At 37.6% G+C, this 22,375-nt stretch overlaps 2 protein-coding genes across 3 annotated transcripts in view; one reads left to right on the forward strand and one right to left on the reverse strand.

The window, feature by feature from the left end:
• The window catches only part of LOC144044460 (ras-related protein Rab-11B), a 7,470-nt gene extending 1,436 nt beyond the window's left edge, over positions 1–6,034 (reverse strand). The window contains exons 1-4 of the mRNA XM_077558887.1: positions 5,766–6,034; positions 3,391–3,586; positions 2,830–3,023; positions 1,121–1,201 (exon numbers count right to left, since the gene is read on the reverse strand). Coding sequence (XP_077415013.1) covers positions 1,121–1,201; positions 2,830–3,023; positions 3,391–3,586; positions 5,766–5,805 — 511 coding nt within the window. The 5' untranslated portion in view covers positions 5,806–6,034. The remainder of the gene's footprint in view (positions 1–1,120; positions 1,202–2,829; positions 3,024–3,390; positions 3,587–5,765) is intronic.
• Positions 6,035–7,710: 1,676 nt separating this feature from the next.
• Positions 7,711–19,337, forward strand: LOC144044813 (mitochondrial import inner membrane translocase subunit TIM44-like). 2 transcript variants are annotated; one of them, XR_013291364.1, is made up of 14 exons: positions 7,711–7,837; positions 8,247–8,348; positions 8,718–8,882; positions 9,001–9,081; positions 10,089–10,238; positions 10,465–10,598; positions 10,736–10,821; positions 11,599–11,691; positions 11,829–11,953; positions 12,180–12,230; positions 12,395–12,484; positions 12,673–12,783; positions 16,280–16,530; positions 16,684–19,337. XR_013291364.1 is itself a non-coding variant. In XM_077559456.1 (13 exons), the coding sequence occupies exons 1-13, from the start codon at positions 7,808–7,810 to the stop codon at positions 16,397–16,399; spliced, it is 1,338 nt and encodes a 445-aa protein (XP_077415582.1). In that variant the 5' UTR covers positions 7,711–7,807; the 3' UTR covers positions 16,400–19,337. The 2 variants fall into 2 exon arrangements, 1 of the variants encoding a protein (XP_077415582.1); XM_077559456.1 differs by having other exon boundaries at positions 16,280–19,337.
• The last annotated feature ends 3,038 nt before the right edge of the window (positions 19,338–22,375 follow it).

Raw genomic sequence — 22,375 nt, forward strand, 5'->3', positions numbered from 1 at the left:
AGTGGGTTGGACAACAGCCTGTTTGGAATTGGGATGTAAAAAAAAATAGTGAGCAATTAATTGATAATCAAGAAATATTTTTCTGGAGGTGATCTTCTTTGTACACCTGTTAATAATCTAGAGGGGAAATGAGAGAAAATGATCAATAATGGGCTGCTGTGCAGGAGGATCATGAAGGAGAAACTGGAGAAACATTCTGGCCTTGACTCGGGTGACCTTGTTCACAAAAGACAGTCAAAAAATAACTTTGCACCAGCAATATTTACAAGTTGTTTCTCAAACTGGGGTCTGCAGTTTCTTCCTTGTAAGGCGTCCCGGGCCCAAAATGTTTGAAAACGCTTGGTTTACAAATATATTGTCAAAGATCACCCTTTGATTGAAAGGTGTGAGAACACTAACTTTAGCAGTTAGTGATGTTGATACAAAATATAATAGCAACGTCTCAAAAATCACTATACACTTCCGCTTCCTTTTTTCTATTTGCTTTCAGGTATCATTCAGACAGACATGTCACATGAGGCCATCAACATTTGACATGTTAGGCTTTGCACTGTTTGCAATCACATCATTCACTTGCTCACCAATTGACATTGGCGGAGCATTGCAATATTTCCACCTGGTAAAACGTTTTTGGGAAGTGTTTGACATGACACACCAAACTACAAGCAGAAGGATTTGATTTTACTCAAGTTTAACAATTGTTGGTTTCCCTGATCACAGAGATTAAACAAATTTATCTCTGACTCGTGTCAATGTTGAGCATCGTAATCGGAAAGTAAAGATTTGTTATTCCTCGAAGCTTCCACTGAATCCCATTTTGTTGATGCCAGTAGCAGCCCTGCGGATAGACTAGAGCAGTACTTTGCTACTATAGGCAAGAAATTATACGTGTTAGAGCTTCTCTACCTAGCATTGAACTGCAATCGGAGACAGAAAAACTTCTCGCTAGGCGGCTATTTTGCATGTCAATTGACAGGGAAATGAACTGCTTCCCAAAACGACAAAACCTAAGCTATCAAATGCTGTTGGCCTCACATCTGCTCGGATCATCCCTAAAATGAAATTGAAAAATGAGAAGTGTATAGCGACTTTTGGAACACCATGGAATCCGCAACCATACCTGTAAGGATATTCTTGAAGGCCTCTTCAACATTTGTTGAGTCCAAGGCTGAAGTTTCTATGAATGACAGGTTGTTTTTCTCTGTGAAGGGGAAACACACGACACATGCCTTTTGAAAACAAAACCAAAACAGTTATGATAGCTCATGATTCATAAAGTAATATGGATAATGGTCAAGGTTTTACATATATTACAATTACAGTTTGGAAACCACCTTAACTCATTCACTGCCATTGACGGCTATAAACGTCAAAAATTCATTTGAACAATTTCTATTAGTTTTTTTTTCCACTTTTGTTAACAAGAGTAGGAAAACCTAAAAAAAAAAATTATTCTACATTTAGAACGGATATGAAATTTGTGATTAATCGCAAGGTAACTAGTGAACTCATGCGATTAATTACGATTAAAAACTTCAATCGCCTGACGCCCCGAATTTTTAATAATATTTCTTTCTTTTTTTTTATTTATTCACTCCCGTTGATGGCTATAAACGTCAAAAATTCATTTGAACTATTTCTATTAGTTAAATATTTTTTTCCCACTTTTGTGGGAGTATGTACAAGAGTATGAAAACCTAGAAGTTTTTTATTGTACAATTAGAACAGATATAAAATTGTGATTAATCGCGAGTTAACTAGTAAAGTTATGCGTTTAATAAATTAATCGCCTCTTGCCCCTAATTTTTAATAATCTCTTTTTTAAAAAATTTTTTTTAATGAATTTATGGCAGTGAATGAGTTAATGACCCTGGAAAAAGTACACACTTCATCTATGCCAGCGACTATGACACATTGGCTGCCACAATTCAGTGCTCTTGCACTAGATGGCAGTAGTGAGTAAACTGAGCCAAGATAATCAGCCGAGATCATCGGTATGGATATACTTTTTATGATTTTTTTGTTTGTGAGAGACTATATGCCGTGGCTCAATGAAGTTAAGTAAACACTATTATATATAAATATATATAAATAGCACTTAAGGTATACTGTACAAGTGTACCTTATACCTTAAATGAATACATGACTCATTTAGCCATTTTCAGCAGTAGAAAGTCAATATTTTGTCTAGAATGAATTTGATAACTTCATTATTTTTCATGTACAATTAATACTTTAAAAAATACATTTTGTGCCACTTGCTGTCGACTGAAAATGACATCACAGGTGCTCAGGAAACAGGTAACAACCAATCACGGCTCACCTGTTTTGTGGGTTTGGTCATGTGACCATAGCAAACTGATCCATGATTGGCCGTTACCTGTTTCCTGAGCACGTGTGATGTCATTTTCAGTCGACAGCAAGTGGCGAAATGTGTTTTTAAAGGCATTAGTTGTACATGAAAAATAAGGATGTTATCACATTAATTATAGACAAAATATTATTGTCTTACTGTTGAAAGTAACGAAACGTGTCAAGTATCCCTTTAAATAACAGAATTGCAACTATTCTCATGCTATTTCTATAAATGAACTGTTGTCCAGATTTCTAGTTCACATTTTGCTGCCAAACCCGCAGCTCCATTTCTTGCCCACACAGCTAAAATGGATACTTGCTGAATTAGACAATGCCGAGCAGCTTGAATGTGTGGTCCAAGTGAGGTGCTGAGATGTGTGATTGTGTTACATCCGGACACAAATTCAGCTCCACTTTCCAATAGCTTGGAGAAGGCGAACCAAGTGCTGATACATTTTTGTTGCGTTTGCGTACCTGCGAAGGCACGGGCCTCGTCTGTGGGCACGGCCCTCAGGTGGCGTAGGTCGCTCTTGTTGCCCACCAGCATGATGACGATGTTGTTATCAGCGTGATCCCTCAGCTCTTTCAGCCAGCGCTCCACGTTCTCATAGGTCAGGTGCTTGGCTATGTCGTACACTAGGAGCGCCCCCACGGCCCCTCTGTAGTATCTGTGAAAGACGCAGCGGGAGGTAGTCGGGATGATGTCAAGAACGAAGATGCGCAGTATCTCACAAAAGTGAGTACACAACTGACATTTTTATCCAGATTTTCTTGTATATATTTTTTTTTCATTGGATAACTTGTCTAACAGTGTCAATTTAATGTCCACTCAAAACAACTGGCAACAAAAGTGAGTCCACCCCTTAGTGGAAAAACTCCTAATTGGACCTAATTAGTCATTTCCCTCCCCGGTATCATTTGATTTTTTTTTTCAAGTTACAAGGTTTCAGATGTGAATGTGGAGCAGGTGTGTTAAATTTGAACACTTGAAGTTGAATATGCCAGCTCAACTCAAAGAACTCTAAATGGACTCACGCCGAGGTGATGGCTCGGTAGCGCTCCTGTCCCGCAGTGTCCCAGATCTGAGCCTTTATCGTCTTGCCATCCACCTGAATGCTGCGTGTTGCAAACTCCACACCGATGGTGCTTTTGCTCTCCAGGTTGAACTCATTTCGTGTGAATCGAGAGAGCAGGTTGCTCTTACCGACACCCGAGTCCCCAATTAACACCACTGTAGAAGAGAGGAAAAACAAGGTCAAACATTAGATAGAAAGTAGAGATTGAACGACTAAATATTTTTTTGTAGCCACAAAGATGTTTCTCAATGGACAGGCATATAAACAGGTAAAAGCTAATCATTAAAAATACAGCTCGCCATTATGCTAATTGTTGTTTTTGGAATTAGTGGGAGTCCAGCACAATTTCTCTCATCTTATTAACATGTTGTGCAATATTAGACATAATTTGGCGACGAAGATGGAGTTTTACTTCACGCTGGTATGAATCTTTAAGACTAGCGGTGAAGGTGAACGGCTGGACTGGAGCTAGCATGACTAACAAGCTAGCTAACTAGCGGGCTACGCTTTCCCACAACCAGCTCACTTTAGTTCACTGTAAATTAGCCAACTGGAAGAAAAAATGCCCAAAATATACGATTAACTGACTTCAAGTGCTAAATGACGACACGGAGTAATAAAATAGACTAGTTGACAAATTGATTCAACCCCTATTGGATGGCTGGATAGATGGACAGACAGACACAAAACAAGTAAGCACAAACAAAAGAGCAGCATTGAGTAATTTTTGTAATTTAAATCTTATAAACAAAACCATTTAAGACTGAATACTAAACGTTTTGAATTTTTATATGTGGTGAGTGAGGATTATATTGATTTTGAAATGTTTGACTACTATAACAATATGTCTGGTTACTATGCTAGTCACAGGCAACAGCAATACAATACGCAGTTTTCACTTTGCAAAGGAAGCATTTGCATTGCGTTGCTTGCGGAAATATCGCAAATGCCCCGAAAGTTCGGAATTGTCAATACAGTTGAGAGTAAAGACTCTTGTTGTTGTCTTGAAGTCCTGTGAGGATCAGAGACAGTCCTGGGAGCTGAGGCAGGATGGGGCACGGGGCTCCTATATACAACACAGCAACAGAGGTGGAGCCTTTGTGTTTTCTCCTCCTCCACAAAGGAAATAGAGCCGAACTCTGTCCCTGCTGACACCATTCTAGTACACGCTGCAGGAAGCCGATAACAGGCTCCACCAAAACCTGAATCGACAGTTTCGGGCCGCCTTGCCCTTCCTGTTTCTCCGCGGCTCGGGACGATGGCTCGGCCAGACGGAGAGGGAGAGAGGGGAGCCCTCGCCTCCGGCAGATGCACTATTCATCCCACAGAGGAGACTTTGTTACATCTAAATAGCCTTTTGGCTCCTGCGCCCCGCAGGATGTTAATGTGCCACAGGAGCTGATATGACCATCAAAGAGGCATTTTGGATCCAGCTGAGCCGGGAAGATAAACAGCAGATCCATCAGCACGAAGAATGCATTAAATCATGAGGCTCCTTTGTGTCAATAACATCTGGCTGAGGACCATCGTCTGAGCTGGAGGTATTTTGGCTAGAACAGGAGGCCAGCCCAAGGCATAAGCCAAGTAAGCATCTCCTTAAACCACAAGGTCAACACAGTTTTGCTTAACCATTTTTGTCACCTCCAAGCAAGCACTATTGTTCAAATGAATGCTTCTCTGGAAGTACATTTACATTTTCAAATGTTATCATCCTAGAACATTCCTAGGCAGTTACAATGTCTCATCCCTGGTGACCTATTTTATAGAACACCCGGCGGGCTCCTCATGTGGTACTTTTGGCTACTGGTGACCTATGATTTTATTTATTATTGCGCTTTGTTGTTGTTGCTACTGTTGTATGGCCTTAGATGAAGTTCCGTATCCCACAGGTAAGTGTAAATCAACCCCAGTCCACTCTTGGAGTGTACTTTTGTTGAAATTCAACAATAAATGATGAACAATTGATATGATTGGCAGAAATAGAGGGCCCCAACATCGAATTTTGCTGGAGGTTCCGGTCAAATCTGGTCAATGGTTCTCGTGTAATCACTCTTATGGATACACAGAAGTTTAATAGGCCTACAAACAAAAAGGGTGCTGCACCCTACCTAGAAACATAGCTGCGGGCGTTGAAATGTTGTACTGACAGCGTTTTTGTTTTAATATCATTATTCTGGCCTTACATAAACACAGGCCCAAATACTTGGACAATTCTCACCTGTCCTAATCTGCATAACGGACGCAGCGAAAGGCTAAAAACGATTTTTCAAAGCAATGACTGTATAAACCGGTGTAAAAAAGAAACGCGATCATTTTTTCCTCTCTCTCCTTTACCTTTGAACAAGAAATCGTATTCATCGTCTCGGTTCCCCATTCTAGACGAGGCCGCTCCGACGCTTGTCCCCCGGAGGATGATGTGTGAAGTATGGGAAGGAAAGATGGGTTTAAAAGAAGCTAAAAATATGGCAAAGGTTAGCGGTGGGACTGAAATGCGCCAATGCTTGCTGTCACGCTGCAGGAAGGCACATCAGCTCCCAACTCTGCAGAGGGAGGAGTCCCTGCAATACGAATATCTTCCTCCAGGAGGCGCGCCTCTCGTTGACACGCCGATGCTGCCTCAGACCGCAGACAACGAATGACAACAATGCAGGAGTGAGCTTACAACTGTGCCACACAAAAACCCTCCAAAAGATCACTATAAGAGGCTGTTATAGGATGTTTGTGTCTGGTTGTTTGGTTTAATCTCTTGACTGGATATTAATGTTCATTGTTTTAGTTGCCACTATAGTTTTGTGAGTTTAGTTTACATTTTGTCATTTTATCAATACACTGCAAAATGTAGTACATTCCTGCAAATCACTTCATATTTGTGTAACACGATTTTGGCGTTTTACATGAATTACCTTTTACATTACCTTTAGTAAGAGAAAAATATCTGATCTTCTTTATCTGATTATATGCTTCTTTTTAATGATATTGTAAGTCTTTTACATCTCTTGCACTGTATTTTGCTAATGAACACGAAATGGCAGAAATAGTAAAAATGGAAAATAATCATGTATTATTATTATTATTATTTTCCCAAAAGGGCCACTAACTAATGTTCGTGGTTGTAGAATTTTAAAGTTAAAAAAATCATGAATCTTAAAATGTTCATTAAAAATAATTATCTTTCTTTAACAATAAGAATAGTGATAATTATTATTCTTATTGCAATACTAATAGTAATGTTAGTGAGTTGTTTTATATTTTCAGATTCATTTTTGTAAATACTTTTAATAGATGTTCCATCCATCCATCCATTTTCTTGACCGCTTTTCCTCACAAGGGTCGCGGGGGTGCTGGAGCCTATCCCAGCAGGCTTCGGGCAGTAGGCAGGGTACACCCTGAACTGTTTGCCAGCCAATCACAGCGCACTTAATAGATGTTTTGAGTGGCTCCTTATGTCGAATATTTCGTTCACGCAGCACACACACACACATACATGTACACGAAGAGTTCAGATGCTTTATTTTTTTAGAGAGCTCAGTATTGTTCATTTGGTAATCTTACAGATTCAACATGTCAACGTGTGTGTGTGTGCGTGCGTGTGAGTTTGTGCTTAACTGAATACTTCAGAATCCCGGCAGTCATGAAGTTGTCAGGAGACCAGAGGAAGGATCAAAGAAAAGAAAGATGAAACAAAGTGAAATCCAGCACCGACCAGACACCACTACTCAGAGTTTAAACCAGAATCTTTCACCAACCCCAGAAACATCTAAATTCCAACAAATTAGGGAGACCTCAAGAGACCAGAGGAAAGACTGAAGAAAGGTGAAGCAGAGTGAGATCCACAAACACCAGCCTCCATCTATTTAGCGACCAGAGAAGCAAATTGTGTTTGAATTTCGGTAGATGCTGGTGTGGTGGATCTGGCATGCATGAGAACCTCCACCAAAGAGGGGAGCAGTCAACCCTGGCCAGACAGGGCAATCACAGCCCGAGTGGGAGCCCCAGGCCGCGGCAGTACCAGGACACAACCCCAAGCTCTGCAGGGGCCACGGGCCGGAGAGCAAACCCAGGAACCCGGAGCGTCCCCCACAGAGTTCAGTTTCTAGCACTAACCCTAATAAACACAGACATGAAGCCAAAAAAACAACATTTTATTCAAGCGCACTGATTAAAAAAAAGAAGAAGATATTGTAACGGTAAATTAAAATGTCAAGTGCAATTACGCTATGCTAACAATTTTGACGTTGGTAATGCGGTTCTCCTTTAAAAGTCATGATGACACCTGGCTCCGCCCCTTAAGAGCCTTGTTCTCTTCCTATTGGCTGAGAAGAAGGTCAGCTGCTGCCGCAAAGTTGCACGTGCATTTGCTGCATGCTGAACTCAAGATGGCAGCCTCCATGGTTCGGTGTTACCAAGTAGGTTCATACGTCCTTCATTATCCTTCCTCACTCCCAATGAATACTTAATGTTGAGGCATAAGCAGCTTTGGTTTGGGGTTTGTCTTTGTTGGTCCACTTCGGTGGTGGACAGCCTTGCAATTGTAATTTATTTGCCAGAAGATGGATGAATGAAATGGGCTTCCGTGTCGGACACGCTGAGTGACGTTTAAAACAAAATAGGACTTGGCAATGAATTGTGGCAGTCGTTTAATATTGCTCAGTATGTAACAATCCTTATTATATGAATTAAGCCTCTTTGTAGCCCTAAAACAGATATTCTTCACCAGTGATTCGTTTCAGTATAGAATGTAAAGACTGTTCTCGTCATTGTAGCTGTTGAAGTTAATTTCCGTATAGAATGTAAGGACTCTTTTCTTCCTTGTAGCTGGTTGGTAAACATCGCTCTGCCTTTTGTTCCCGGCCGCTGTGGTCAAGTTGGAGAGGAGATGCTGACAGGTTACACAAGAGTCAAGCAGCAGCACTGCAGGTAAACTACAGAAGCCGATCCTTAATTATAATGAAACTCATTTATAAGCCAATTTAGAACAAAAGTGACTCCCTGTGGTTATATTTGTGCATTGGTAACTTAATTTATTATACTGTATTCACATCTTGAAGTGACTGTGTTTGGGGCTTGCAGTACAAATACAATAATATAGCATGGCTTTAAACCCTACTGAAGACTCTGTGATGCAAGTTGAGGGCTGTGACAATTCAGTATAACACATTTGTATATGGTCTTAATGTAAAATGTGATCCCTCATCGGTACCTTAGTCTCATTTTTTTAAATATTAATTGTTATTATATAGCAATGATTGTATGTGTGTGTATAACACTATACCTATACTTCATCAGGTTCGACATGCCTCGGGTCGCAAAGGTTTCCTGGGAGAGTTTGTGGATAACCTTCGTCAGGAGTTCAGTAAGAATCAGGAGATGAAGGAGAACATTAAGAAGTTCAGAGAGGAGGCCAAGAGACTTGAGGAGTCAGATGCTCTCCAGCAGGCGCGGAGGAAATATGTAAGATTATTATATTTAATTCTTTTTTAGTTTTTTTTTTTTTTTAAATAAACGAATAATGTCTTTGTGATTGTTTTAAATCAGTGTTACATGTTAGCTTTTATATTTATTTCTGCAGAAATCAATAGAGGCGGAGACGGCGAAGACCTCTGAAGTATTTAAAAAGACACTGGGCTCCTTGACGGAAACTGTGAAGGAGGTAAGTAACGGAGCAAAACCTGAAAATTTTAGCTCTTGTCTATAAATGTCTGTCCCTCTGTCAAAAAAGAAAGGGATTGTAAGTAACACGGCATCTCATATTTGGGGTGTACTGTACATCTATGTTAAGTATGCATAAATGGAGTGTACAGCAGATCAATCTAAACAATTGAAAGCTGCTCTTTATTTAATTGCTTCTATAATAAAATGCCTTTTAACATGTCAACAGCAGTATTAGGGATGTGCTGTTTTTGTTTATTTTCCAAAGTCAATACATTTTACAGTGTAAATATTTTTTAATCATAGACAATTATTATAGCTTCTATAATCTGATTTAAATTGGAAAAAAATACGACAAAAAAAATCCTGTGCAAATTCCTGAAAGTGTTCCGAATGCACAACAACAGCTAAACATTTTTTCTTTTATTTTCTTTTTACATCCACTACAGTCGGTGGCAGTGGTGCTTTCATTGTTAGCGAGCACACTTGGTCTGTGTCCGAATTTGCATCCTACTCCCTATACAGTGCCCTACTGAGGGGTCACGCCATTTTGTAGGGGTATCAGAATGTCCAGGGAGCAAAAATGTAGGGCACTCAAAATTACCCACAATGCCCTCTGAAAAGTAGTGAACATCGATGCTCACTCAACCGGGTTGATATAGACCACAATGCATTGCGAGTTTGAAAGAAAAAAAAACATGGCGCAAGCGCGAGAATCAAAGCGATGCATTAAATATATACTACCGAAATAATTAATTTGTAGTTGGTGGGGCGCAAAATATTTTCTACTTAGGGGGGACATAAAAAATAATTGAGAAGCTCTGATGTAGTCTAATAAGTACTGTGCATTTAATATCTTTATGAGTGAAGATGTACCTAATGAATTGACCTTTACATGTATATTCACCAAATAAACAGAAACCCATTCTCGAATCAGTAATTGCTGTGCGTTAAGTATTTAAAGTAAAGTGAGCACTTAATTCAGTTGCTGAACTGCGTTGAACACAGAGTATTGAGGAGGTGAGTCGGACGGACATTGGGAAGAAAATCAAGGAGGGTGTGGAGGAAGCAGCCCGCAGCGCCATGAACTCTGCTGAGACCGTTTCCAAAGAAGGAGAACGATTCGGCAAGACCAGCGCCTTCCAGGCTATCTCACAGGTGACAGGAAGAGGTGGGGGGGGGGGGAGACTAATAATTGACTTTCTTTCTATACTTGTGCTAGTTTCCATCCATCTTGCTGTTTTTGTTAGTACCCAGCTGACTGTGACATGGGGGAAACTGGGTTATGATTAATAATCTTGTGCTGTAATTGGGGCACTAACAGTTGACTGCCTCTTGCACTCAAATAGTTGAGCTGAGTGATGCCTTACTGTCGTCCCTGCAGAGTGTTGAATCCATGAAGAAGGAGATTGACGTTGGCGACACTGGACCTTACAGAGCTCCCCCTCAGCTGAGGAAGAGGAGTGATTTTTCTTCAAAGGGAGCAGATAGTGACACCAGAGTATTTGAGGCCAATGAGTAAGGAATTGTTGATGCAGGTGTAAAACCTAAAGTCATCACACTTTATGATCGGAATTGCAGAATTTTTTTGGGCTATTGTTGTGTCATCAAGAATGCACTTGTGGACTGTTGTTGATTCTATTTTGTATTTGCAGGGAGGATTTGGGTGTTGTTCTCCACAAGGACTCTAAGTGGTATCAACAGTGGAATGACTTCAAAGACAATAACATGGTTTTCAATAGTAAGGCAGAATTATTATTTTTTTCCTCCCTAGTAACACTTAAGTAGACCACCTACTACAGCACTTCCCAACCAGCAGACCATTTGTTAATGGGTCACATAAGAGACTGAACAAAAAACATTTTGTTCATCATCTGATTCTGAAAGAAGTCCCCCCCCCCCTTTTAAAAAAAATTGTTACCTGTGCCACTTAACTCAGTCAACCCGATCATCTTGGTCACATGATAAGATAATTAAAAAAGTAAGCCCGCCAAGAGACGGAAGAGAGGCTCGCAAATTGAATTTTGCATTATAATACAAGCCTGGATTGACATCTTGGCAGAATATTCACGGAACAAGTACATAATTCCTTGTTTCTATTTCCAACTTGCTATCTTTGTGAAGCAGGATTTTCTGCAAATATGGCGACAAAAACAAAATTACAATGTCAGTCTTTGGGTGTTATTACTTAGAAATGGGACTGAAACAAGCACAGAGATCCCACTAATATCACTTTCAGCCTAATACTTGTATTTGTTTTTATGCCTGTCTTTTGAAATATTTATGTTCATAAAACGGGTCTGGGGGGGGAAAAAAAGTCTGCCCTTTTGTGCAGATGCAGGTAATTCCTTTTTTAAGCAGTAGGTGGCAGTATACACATTACGTTCGGATTCCACAATGCAGTTCAGTACTGTATTCATAGATGAACTATAACAATGTGCCCCATCGGGTTAAAATTTGATTCATAATCATCACATTGTGTTCTTAAAGTTTTGTGTCTTCTTTTTGTCCTCTGCAGGGTTTTTTGAGATGAAGATGAAATATGACGAAAGTGACAATGTCCTTGTCCGAGCTTCCAGAGCCGTGACTGACCGTGTCACCACCGTCCTTGGTAGTGAGCTTCTCATTCTCACTGAATCCTCTTCATGCCGAACAGATTTAATTAAAATCTACAAAAAGAAAATCTGAAATGTCATTTGGGTTATAAAAGAACTTGATATTTAATGTTGATGTTGTTTGTTTTCCTAGGTGGTCTTTTCTCCAAGACAGAGATGTCTGAGGTGCTGACTGAGATTGTGAAGGCGGACCCCAAATTTGACAAGGACTCTTTTCTCAAACAGTGTGAGAAAGACATCATCCCAAACATACTGGAGGTGAAATATTGCCCTTTGTTCTTATCATCAATTACAGCTCATTTGTTTGGAATGTTAAGTGTGGGATGAGACTTGGCAGTCAGACTTTCATCTGGTCTTAATAGTCAAATTAGCCCCATGCTGTAATGTCTGCCAATTCGAGGTGATTTGTACCGAAACGTATTTAAAAAATGTAGCAAGAGCAATGCAAGAGTCCTGAACTTGAGTTTTTGTGTTCTTTCTTTAGGCTATGATTCGTGGAGAGCTGGATGTACTGAAAGACTGGTGCTATGAAGCAGTAAGTTCCACATAAACTGGCCCATGCAAACTTTAGCTTGTTAATAAATGTGTGACCGAATAGGCAAGATAAATCTGATTGTAATCTTGCCAAGGTAGACCGTTCACACGTCATGCTAAGTATATTTTCTCACATCTGATGCATATTTTGGTTTCTGTTCCCAGACATATAGTCAGCTGGCCCATCCCATCCAGCAGGCTAGAGCTTTGGGGTTGCTGTTCCAGTCCAAAATCCTTGATATTGATAATATTGATGTAAGTTTCCACACACCGACCTTTAATAAATGCACACAAATTATTTTCTTACTAAATTAAATTTAATGCGCACTTCTTTTCAGACTAATTGACTCACTAGTTCAAGTCCTACAACTCGTATGATGTTTTGTGAATCAAATGTCGTCTATTAAATGTGTTTTATTCTCTTGTCTTGCTCTTGGTTATAGTTGGCCATGGGGAAGATGATGGACCAGGGCCCAGTGCTGATCATCACCTTCCAGGCCCAAGTGGTCATGGTTCTACGAAGCCCCAAAGGAGACATCGTGGAAGGAGATCCGGTTAGTGCATTTATTTTTACTGAACCGTTGTGACGAATGCCTATTGCCTTTTTTTTCTTCTTTTTTTTCTCCCGCTTGCTGAGGGTTTTTTTTCCCCAGGTTCATACTGTGCCCCCATTTTTGGACAGGTTGTGACTGGGCTGGACTTGCCCTTTTAGGAATCAATAAAGCAATCTGAAAATTGGAATCTGATGTAATTCCATTGACTGTTAAAGCTGAACATCTTAAATACATGCCTCTTTCACATTCATTTTAAGTATAGCATAGTAGAGCCTCAGACTAACCTTTTTACTAGGGGTGCAAGTACAAAATTTAGGGGTGCACAATGTCAATGTCAATTTTTTAAGTAATTATTAATGTCCACTCATTCATTCATTGCATTACTGAAAAGTTTGGAGCAAAAGTTTATCATTATCAACCCCTCCCCCCCAAAAAGAAGAAACAATCATCAAATTTACTAGTTTACTTCCACCAAGTTTGTCAGTAGCAACCCCCCCCCCCAAAAAAAAATAAATAAATAATCAAATGTAGTACTTGCACATACGAGTAGATGACTAATTTACTTCCACCAAGTTTGTCAGTCGCAAAAAAATAAAATAAAATCAGCAAATTTCCTAGTCACACATGTGCAAGTAGATGACAAATTTACTTCTGCAAAATTGGTTACTGGCACACACAAAAAAAGCAAATTTACTAGTCACTTGTTTTTTAAAAATTATTATTTTATATTTATTATTTATTTATTCATTTATTTATTTACTTCCACCAAGTTTGTCAGTAGCAAACAAAAAAACAACTGCAAATTTACTAGTCACTTGTTTTTAAAAAATATTATTTTATATTTATTTATTTATTATTAATTATTTATTTACTTCCACCAAGTTTGTCAGTCGCAAAAAAATAAAATAAAATCAGCAAATTTCCTAGTCGCACATGTGCAAGTAGATGACAAATTTACTTCTGCAAAATTGGTTACTGGCACACACAAAAAAAGCAAATTTACTAGTCACTTGTTTTTTAAAGATTATTATTTTATATTTATTATTTATTTATTCATTTATTTATTTACTTCCACCAAGTTTGTCAGTAGCAAACAAAAAAACTGCAAATTTACTAGTCACTTGTTTTTAAAAAATATTATTTTATATTTATTTATTTATTTTTAATTATTTATTTACTTCCACCAAGTTTGTCAGTCGCAAAAAAATAAAATAAAATCAGCAAATTTCCTAGTCACACATGTGCAAGTAGATGACAAATTTACTTCTGCAAAATTGGTTACTGGCACACACAAAAAAAGCAAATTTACTAGTCACTTGTTTTTTAAAAATTATTTTATATTTATTATTTATTTATTCATTTATTTATTTACTTCCACCAAGTTTGTCAGTAGCAAACAAAAAAACAACTGCAAATTTACTAGTCACTTGTTTTTAAAAAATATTATTTTATATTTATTTATTATTAATTATTTATTTACTTCCACCAAGTTTGTCAGTCGCAAAAAAATAAAATAAAATCAGCAAATTTCCTAGTCGCACATGTGCAAGTAGATGACAAATTTACTTCTGCAAAATTGGTTACTGGCACACACAAAAAAAGCAAATTTACTAGTCACTTGTTTTTTAAAAATTATTTTTTTATATTTATTATTTATTTATTCATTTATTTATTTACTTCCACCAAGTTTGTCAGTAGCAAACAAAAAAACAACTGCAAATTTACTAGTCACTTGTTTTTAAAAAATATGATTTTTTATTTATTTATTTATTATTAATTATTTATTTACTTCCACCAAGTTTGTCAGTCGCAAAAAAATAAAATAAAATCAGCAAATTTCCTAGTCGCACATGTGCAAGTAGATGACAAATTTACTTCTGCAAAATTGGTTACTGGCACACACAAAAAAAGCAAATTTACTAGTCACTTGTTTTTAAAAAATTATTATTTTATATTTATTATTTATTTATTCATTTATTTATTTACTTCCACCAAGTTTGTCAGTAGCAAACAAAAAAACTGCAAATTTACTAGTCACTTGTTTTTAAAAAATATTATTTTATATTTATTTATTTATTATTAATTATTTATTTACTTCCACCAAGTTTGTCAGTCGCAAAAAAATAAAATAAAATCAGCAAATTTCCTAGTCGCACATGTGCAAGTAGATGACAAATTTACTTCTGCAAAATTGGTTACTGGCACACACAAAAAAAGCAAATTTACTAGTCACTTGTTTTTTAAAAATTATTTTTTTATATTTATTATTTATTTATTCATTTATTTATTTACTTCCACCAAGTTTGTCAGTAGCAAACAAAAAAACAACTGCAAATTTACTAGTCACTTGTTTTTAAAAAATATGATTTTTTATTTATTTATTTATTATTAATTATTTATTTACTTCCACCAAGTTTGTCAGTCGCAAAAAAATAAAATAAAATCAGCAAATTTCCTAGTCGCACATGTGCAAGTAGATGACAAATTTACTTCTGCAAAATTGGTTACTGGCACACACAAAAAAAGCAAATTTACTAGTCACTTGTTTTTAAAAAATTATTATTTTATATTTATTATTTATTTATTCATTTATTTATTTACTTCCACCAAGTTTGTCAGTAGCAAACAAAAAAACTGCAAATTTACTAGTCACTTGTTTTTAAAAAATATTATTTTATATTTATTTATTTATTATTAATTATTTATTTACTTCCACCAAGTTTGTCAGTCGCAAAAAAATAAAATAAAATCAGCAAATTTCCTAGTCACACATGTGCAAGTAGATGACAAATTTACTTCTGCAAAATTGGTTACTGGCACACACAAATAAAGCAAATTTACTAGTCACTTGTTTTTTAAAAAATATTATTTTATATTTATTATTTATTTATTCATTTATTTATTTACTTCCACCAAGTTTGTCAGTAGCAAACAAAAAAACTGAAAATTTACTAGTCACTTGTTTTTAAAAAATATTATTTTATATTTATTTATTTATTATTAATTATTTATTTACTTCCACCAAGTTTGTCAGTAGCAAAAAAAAACAAACAGCAAATTTACTACTCACACGTGCAAGTTGATTACAAATTTACTTCAACTGTCTCAAATTTTAGGGGCAAAATGTCACCATTTAGGGGCAGCCCTACCGCTGCAGAATCATGTTTCCGTGTTGAATTAGAATCTGCATTTAAACAGTCCTCTTCATCATATAGCTCACATTTTGACACTTAATAATTGATGAACAAAACCTTGCCATTGCGAGGTTTCAAGCAGGTGTTAACAGAGGGATGTGGTCAATAAGCTTACAAGTTTTATCAGTAGGTGACAACAGATATTGGAAGAAATAATAATATAATTGGTTGAATCAGGAATAAGGTTAGAGAAAGTCAAACTACGTTCACTTGTAAATATAGGTTCATTTTGACATGTCAGCTGAAAGCCCAATATTCCTATTGTTTTGTGAGTAACATTTCTGCTCTCCTCCCCTTAACAGGAGAAGGTATTGAGGACGATGTATGTTTGGGCGCTGTGTCGCGACCAGGAGGAGCTGAACCCCAACGCAGCGTGGAGACTCCTCGACATCTCCGCATCCAGCACTGAGCAGGTCCTCTAAGAGGAAAAGAAGGTGGGAGGAGGCGGACATCAGTGAATAGACACACTAACTGGAAATAAGTGCAGAAGCAGCGAGGAGGAGTCTGGAATACCTGCAAGTAGTCATGCTTTCTGAAAGGAGGATAAACCCAGGTAGCATTTTGTTTTTGCACATTATTTCTCTTTTGCCATCACGATTTTAAGCGGCTTAATGTGCAGCTTTGGGAAAACGGATGCACAACTTTGAAAAAGTTGTCTCCGTGGATACTTGGTGAGTTTCTTGATTTCCATGTTTGATCTTTAAAGATGCACTTGAGCAAAAGGATGCCAACAACTTGAATGGTCGCATTTCATGCAACAGTCCATCAACACCAGCCAGGAAGCCACAAAGGATTTATTGTTTTTTTTTTGTTTTTATCACATGATCAGTATTTGTCAACCATGATGATAGTTGAGATCCGGATGATTCTCTATTCAAAAACTGAAGCAAGTAACTACGTTGACCTACGACGTGGCGCCGCATGCATGGAAAACTTTTAATGCATGGTGGGGGTGAAACTGCTGGCAAGAACACTTTTCAGGTTGTTTTTTTTAACAGTAGAATAATATTGCAAATAATCCATAATATACAGATAGCTACAGTAGATTTTAAGGCAAAGACTGAAGCATCTCAGAATATCTTCCTTGTGAATATTATTAAGTTCAGGATCGTCAAACCACATGTTATATAGCTTGACTGTATGATACGGTGCCATAAGCCATTATGAATTACTACTAAAGGTGTTGGATGATACCTGGTAAATTGGTGAGTAAATGTATACTATATAGGATGTGACCTAAAGCTTGCAGACGCAAAACATCTGCATGCTTATTTATCTGTCATTCTATGTTGTCTATAATAGTTCAATGTAAATATATGGGACCATATTCGAGTACATGATGAAGGCATCCTCACAAACTGAGCATCATGTTTCACTTCCAGGATTGTTCAAATGTTAGTTGTTGATGCCACATGTTATTGTTGAATAAGTGAATACAAAAGTTAACTTTTTTTAAATATACGGTCTTTGTTTATTCATCAAATTTCACTGTGCACTGAACAGACTATGATTGCTTTACACCACTTTTACTATTTCGGTACAGTATTTCTTTTTTCTTTTTTTTTTGCGTTGGTGCCACTTACCATTTTGTTATTAGAATAACTGTAAATATATAATTTAAGCAAGCGTCAATGATTTTTGAGTGTCTGTCATTCGGCGATTGTCAACAGTCGGGACACCCTTCCGCCATCGTCAATCCGTCAACGTTATTTTAACCAGGCTTCCATCATCGCTAAATTACAGCCACCATTTTATTTATGACCAACAAAAGATTTCATGAGTGCAGTCCATCAACGTCATTTTAATCACGCTTTCATTCATTGCATTTTGTCACCACTAATTTCAACTTGACGTTGTCTGTTACTATTCTTCTCAATATTGTCACCACATAGTATGTGCACACTGTCGTAACTGCCAGGAATGATGCCGTGCACGGTCAATGGTCCGCTTTTTAGGATGAAGGAGCTGTGTAACAATGTGTATAAAAAAACAAAACAGCACTAAACTAATGCTTGCACGAACGTAGCGATAATGAGGAATTTACAACATGAGGATTACAATATCATCACGGTCACCCCGAGAGCTCACCGTGTGCCTCGGCTGCAGTCCCAGGAAAGAAGTGGAAGTACTCTGTGGTTTGTCAGCAAAAGTGAGCGTTGCCGTCATTCATCAGCGACAACATTGCATTAACTCTTTGACTGCCAGACGTTTTCAGAAAAGGGATGCCGTGGGTGCCAGTCGATTTAAGCATTTTGACTGATCTTTCAAGGTCCACAGAAAATTATGTGTTTGGACTATGGAAACACACATACTACCAAATGAAAGATTGGACTCTCATCTTTCATCAGAAAAAAAAGTTTGTTTCTACCTTATTCCGTTTTTCAGTAATCAACAATAGAAAATGGTTAGTTTCACCGCTGTTTTGAAACAAACGTCTTTTAACGTCTTTGGCACTCCTCCATAGGATTTTACTAAACGTTATTTAACGTTTTTGGCAGTCAAAGAGTTAAGGGATGAAAACCCACTTTCAGCTACGCTTAGTCCGTCAATTTTTCGTAGTTTCGTTGTCATTCGTTAATCGTCGACAAAACGGGCGTCAGTCATTGACGGATTTTCGGACTTAAAATACTGGCGAAATGCCCACCTCTGGCGACTGGTATGATTCAAAGATCAGTATTGTAACACATGACCAAAGCACATCATTTGTGGAGACAATTGGCGCACAATGATGAGATATTTAGGAATTTAGAGAATATTTTTTTCTTGAGAAGTTTGAATTAACGAGTACTCAGGAAGTACCTCTCAGTTAATATATGATTATGATATATGAATTTAGCTTACGGCTAACAAAAACCCACAATCCATTACAAGAAATTTGATTATTACTGTAATTATACTTTTTTTTTTTTTAACTATGGAAATTAGGAAGGAATTAGCCAGATGAAAAGGATTGTACGCGTTTCATGAATCGACAAACTGCATATGAGTTTCACGCTTTGAATTGAGCTCCTCTTTGTAAACGAACCCGAACAGCAGCCACATTTGAAATAACCTGTGATATCTCCATCATACGCACACGTATAGTACAGATGCTCCTCAAGCATCGTTGCCGAGTCATGAAAAGTGCAAACCAAACACGGTTTTGTTCCAACATTGTGTCTTAATGTTTGTCAGCAGCTTCAAGATGCCGATGGAAGCAATTAATGTCGATTTCTTGAATCTCAGATAGTTTGTGTCCATTCTGCAAATGTACACTGTTTTGCCGTTAAAGTGTATAGTCAATATTTAAGCTGTCCAAAAAAGTACGAGTTTTTAATGTACATTGTGTCTTTTGAAGGAATTAAAAGGAATTTTGTCCTCTTTGCGTGTTCCAAAAATGAGGATAGGTTTAATGCAAGAAAAATACACCTTTTGCAAAAATGATTTCATAAAAAACAGAGAATCTCTGGACAAATAACGCCTCTATCATCACTTAAAGAACGTGGGATTTCAGAGCGTCAAATGTGCTCTTCTACGTGTACAATAGCTTCTTATAGTTAAAAAGACCTCCTCCTTTTCATTTATAGACTAAACATACTCTCTGGTACTTTTCCGTGAGCAGATGGCGTAAACAAGGTCAGGTGGATGTTTTTGAGACAGAATGTGTTATATAGTTGAAGGTTTTTCCCATAGCAAAATCTCACAAACAAGTTGAATCAAATTTACGGTGGCCGTGACTGATGAAGAAAGTAAAAAGTGTGTGTGTGTATTATTTCAAAACTAATTCTTTTTTCATGACCGAGATGTGCGTGTACAAATAAAACAAGGAATTTTGGACCAATCAGTGTGTACCAGCCTAAGGAGTGTGTGTGTTTTATGAGACAAATTCTGGTTCAAGGGATAAATGTGTTTTCGCACAAAGTGCTAAGAAGGAACTTTTTAGACTAAATAGTATGTCCCAGCTTAAGGCCAGGCCATACGAGGTCAACATCATGTTCTCTGCTCAGGACACAAAACATTTCGACAAGGTTAATATGAAAAATTAAAATATTCATAATGTGTAACAATAGTTGATATATGAAATTAGGTATTAAAAATGTTATAATATCTTTCACTTTCAAGCTCATTCAGCAATGTTTTTTTTTAATTTAAGGTCCACCGGCGAACGTTAAACTGCGCGTCATGTGTGCTTTTGTTTTTCTCATTTCAACGCTGACATGCTTTGACAAATGCTCCTCTATCCAGACACTGACGCTTGATAAACCTATGGATTTGCTAGTGCCGTATAGGGATGATAGAGCAGGCTTTAAACAACATGCGCCGGTGGATTCGCACACACGGCCAACATATACGCGACCTCATCCCGTAACTGTCTGTTGTGATGAATGGTTGTGCGCGTCTTTAGACCGGCCTTTCTGTGCTTGTCACGATGATTGCGTGTAACAAACAAGCTTTTTTGAATCGCGTAATGCACAATGTGAAGTAAGAGCTTCTTGCGCTTGAGGCTACGTTCAACAACTATTGTGACCGAATGAATGAGGTCGGCTAATCCAACACAACAGCCTGGAAGATGTGTAAAAGCTGCAGGCAGTGCAGTCTTCACTTATCCCAGCATGTTCTTTGTGGTATAATAGCACTTATACAGTGTATACATACAGTCTATAAAACCCATCTTGTGCTACATGCCACTAAAGGCTAATTTGCTTTATAAAATGGCAACATCGCTTTATGTAAGCAGAAGCTGGAGCCTATTCGAATATCCTGAAGCTGTACTTGTTTTGTTGGGCTAGTTTGTACTTTCTGCTTTGCCTGGAAGTATTTTTTATTTTATTTTGAAAAATCCACCAGGGAAAAAAATCACCTTGATTAATAAAAAAAATGAAAATACATTTAAAAACTGCAGCTGGAAAGTGCTGTATATAGATAAAAATGGCGCATAACATTAAAAACAATAAGACACTAAACAAATGGCTCAAGTATTGAGCAATGTTGAACGCCAAGGAATAAGGAATGCATTTTAAGGCAGGGTGAGATCGCTTCAAGATCTTAAAACAAATAGGCGAGTCTTACTAAGAAGTCTAAAGTGCGCAGGCACCTTGTGGAGGTAGGCCAAAAAGTTACGTGCTCCAGTTAAGAGGTGGACAGCAGCATTTTGAACTCGAGATAGGCAGATATGTATTTTTTTTTTCCAGGGCCGAAACCGATTATTAGTAGTCAAGGATGCCGCTAACCGATATTTGGAACCAATATTCATTTTCACTAAAAGGGAAAATATAAACTTCAGCTCTTAAAATGTGTTGAATTTTTAAGCATATGTTTATTGAACAACTTTTAGGATTCGTGAAATACTGGAGTTTAAAAAACGAAATCAATCTTAGCCAATATACATCTAGGTTTAAAAAAATCTCTAACAAATAGTTCAGGTATCTCAGGGGTGTCTTAAAAAGTTAAATAAAATCTTAAACAAGTAAAAGGTTTTTATTTTATTTTTATTTATTTTTTAAAGGTGCAGAGAGTTCCCAAGGTTCAGCAGCATGTCTTATAACGTTAACTGAAAATTTAAATGAATAGTTCCCTGAAGTTAACACTTTTTTTTATATTGATCTATTATCGGCCGTATGATTCTTCAAAATGGCCTTTGCCGATATTTATATAAAGCTGAATATCGCCGCCGATAATCGCTCTAACCCTCTTTTGAACCAAGTGGATGTATTTGAGGGAATCCAATTCACTTTATTTCTATAGCACATTTTATAAACCAGTGTTTCCAAAGTGCTGCACATTAAGATCCGCACACTATCATGCACCAAATCTAGTAAAACCAACTCTAAAAAATAAAAACAGGGCAGGAGAAAAACTATAAAATCCTGATGCCATGTCCCCACGGTGTCTCAATTTGACCTCCTGACATGATCCGAACTAATGAGAATAGCAGAATTCAGTTTTATAAGCACGCACTCGGGCGGTGTTTAATTATGTACCAAGTGGGCAGCACGCTGGAAAAGATGCTCGCTGTGATTTAATCAGAATGTCCTTCAGGCCTCTATTATAATCACAGGGCAATTAATTAAACCTTGAGGGGAGGCATCAGGTGTGTGTGTGTGGGGGGGGGGGGGGGCATGTTGACATGGACCTACATGCGATCCGCCCCCCCCTGTTTTTACATTTTTAATTGTGCCGAGTAATTACGTCACACAGCTGGAAGTCACAAGGATGGCTGCGCTATATGTTTTGTTCTCAACATCTCAACTATGTCATTTCTTGCAATGTAACCAGAGTCAAGCTGGGTCAAAATCGTCTGACGCAACCCTGCCATTTTTATGCACAGCATTCTTAATCATTAATTGGAGTGGAATGCCCACAAGTGATACAATTTGTAGGTCAGCTAGTATAGTCTGGAAAAAATATGCCACAAAAGT

Source organism: Vanacampus margaritifer, chromosome 2 (genome assembly GCF_051991255.1).
Source record: "Vanacampus margaritifer isolate UIUO_Vmar chromosome 2, RoL_Vmar_1.0, whole genome shotgun sequence".
Lineage (NCBI taxonomy): Eukaryota > Metazoa > Chordata > Actinopteri > Syngnathiformes > Syngnathidae > Vanacampus > Vanacampus margaritifer.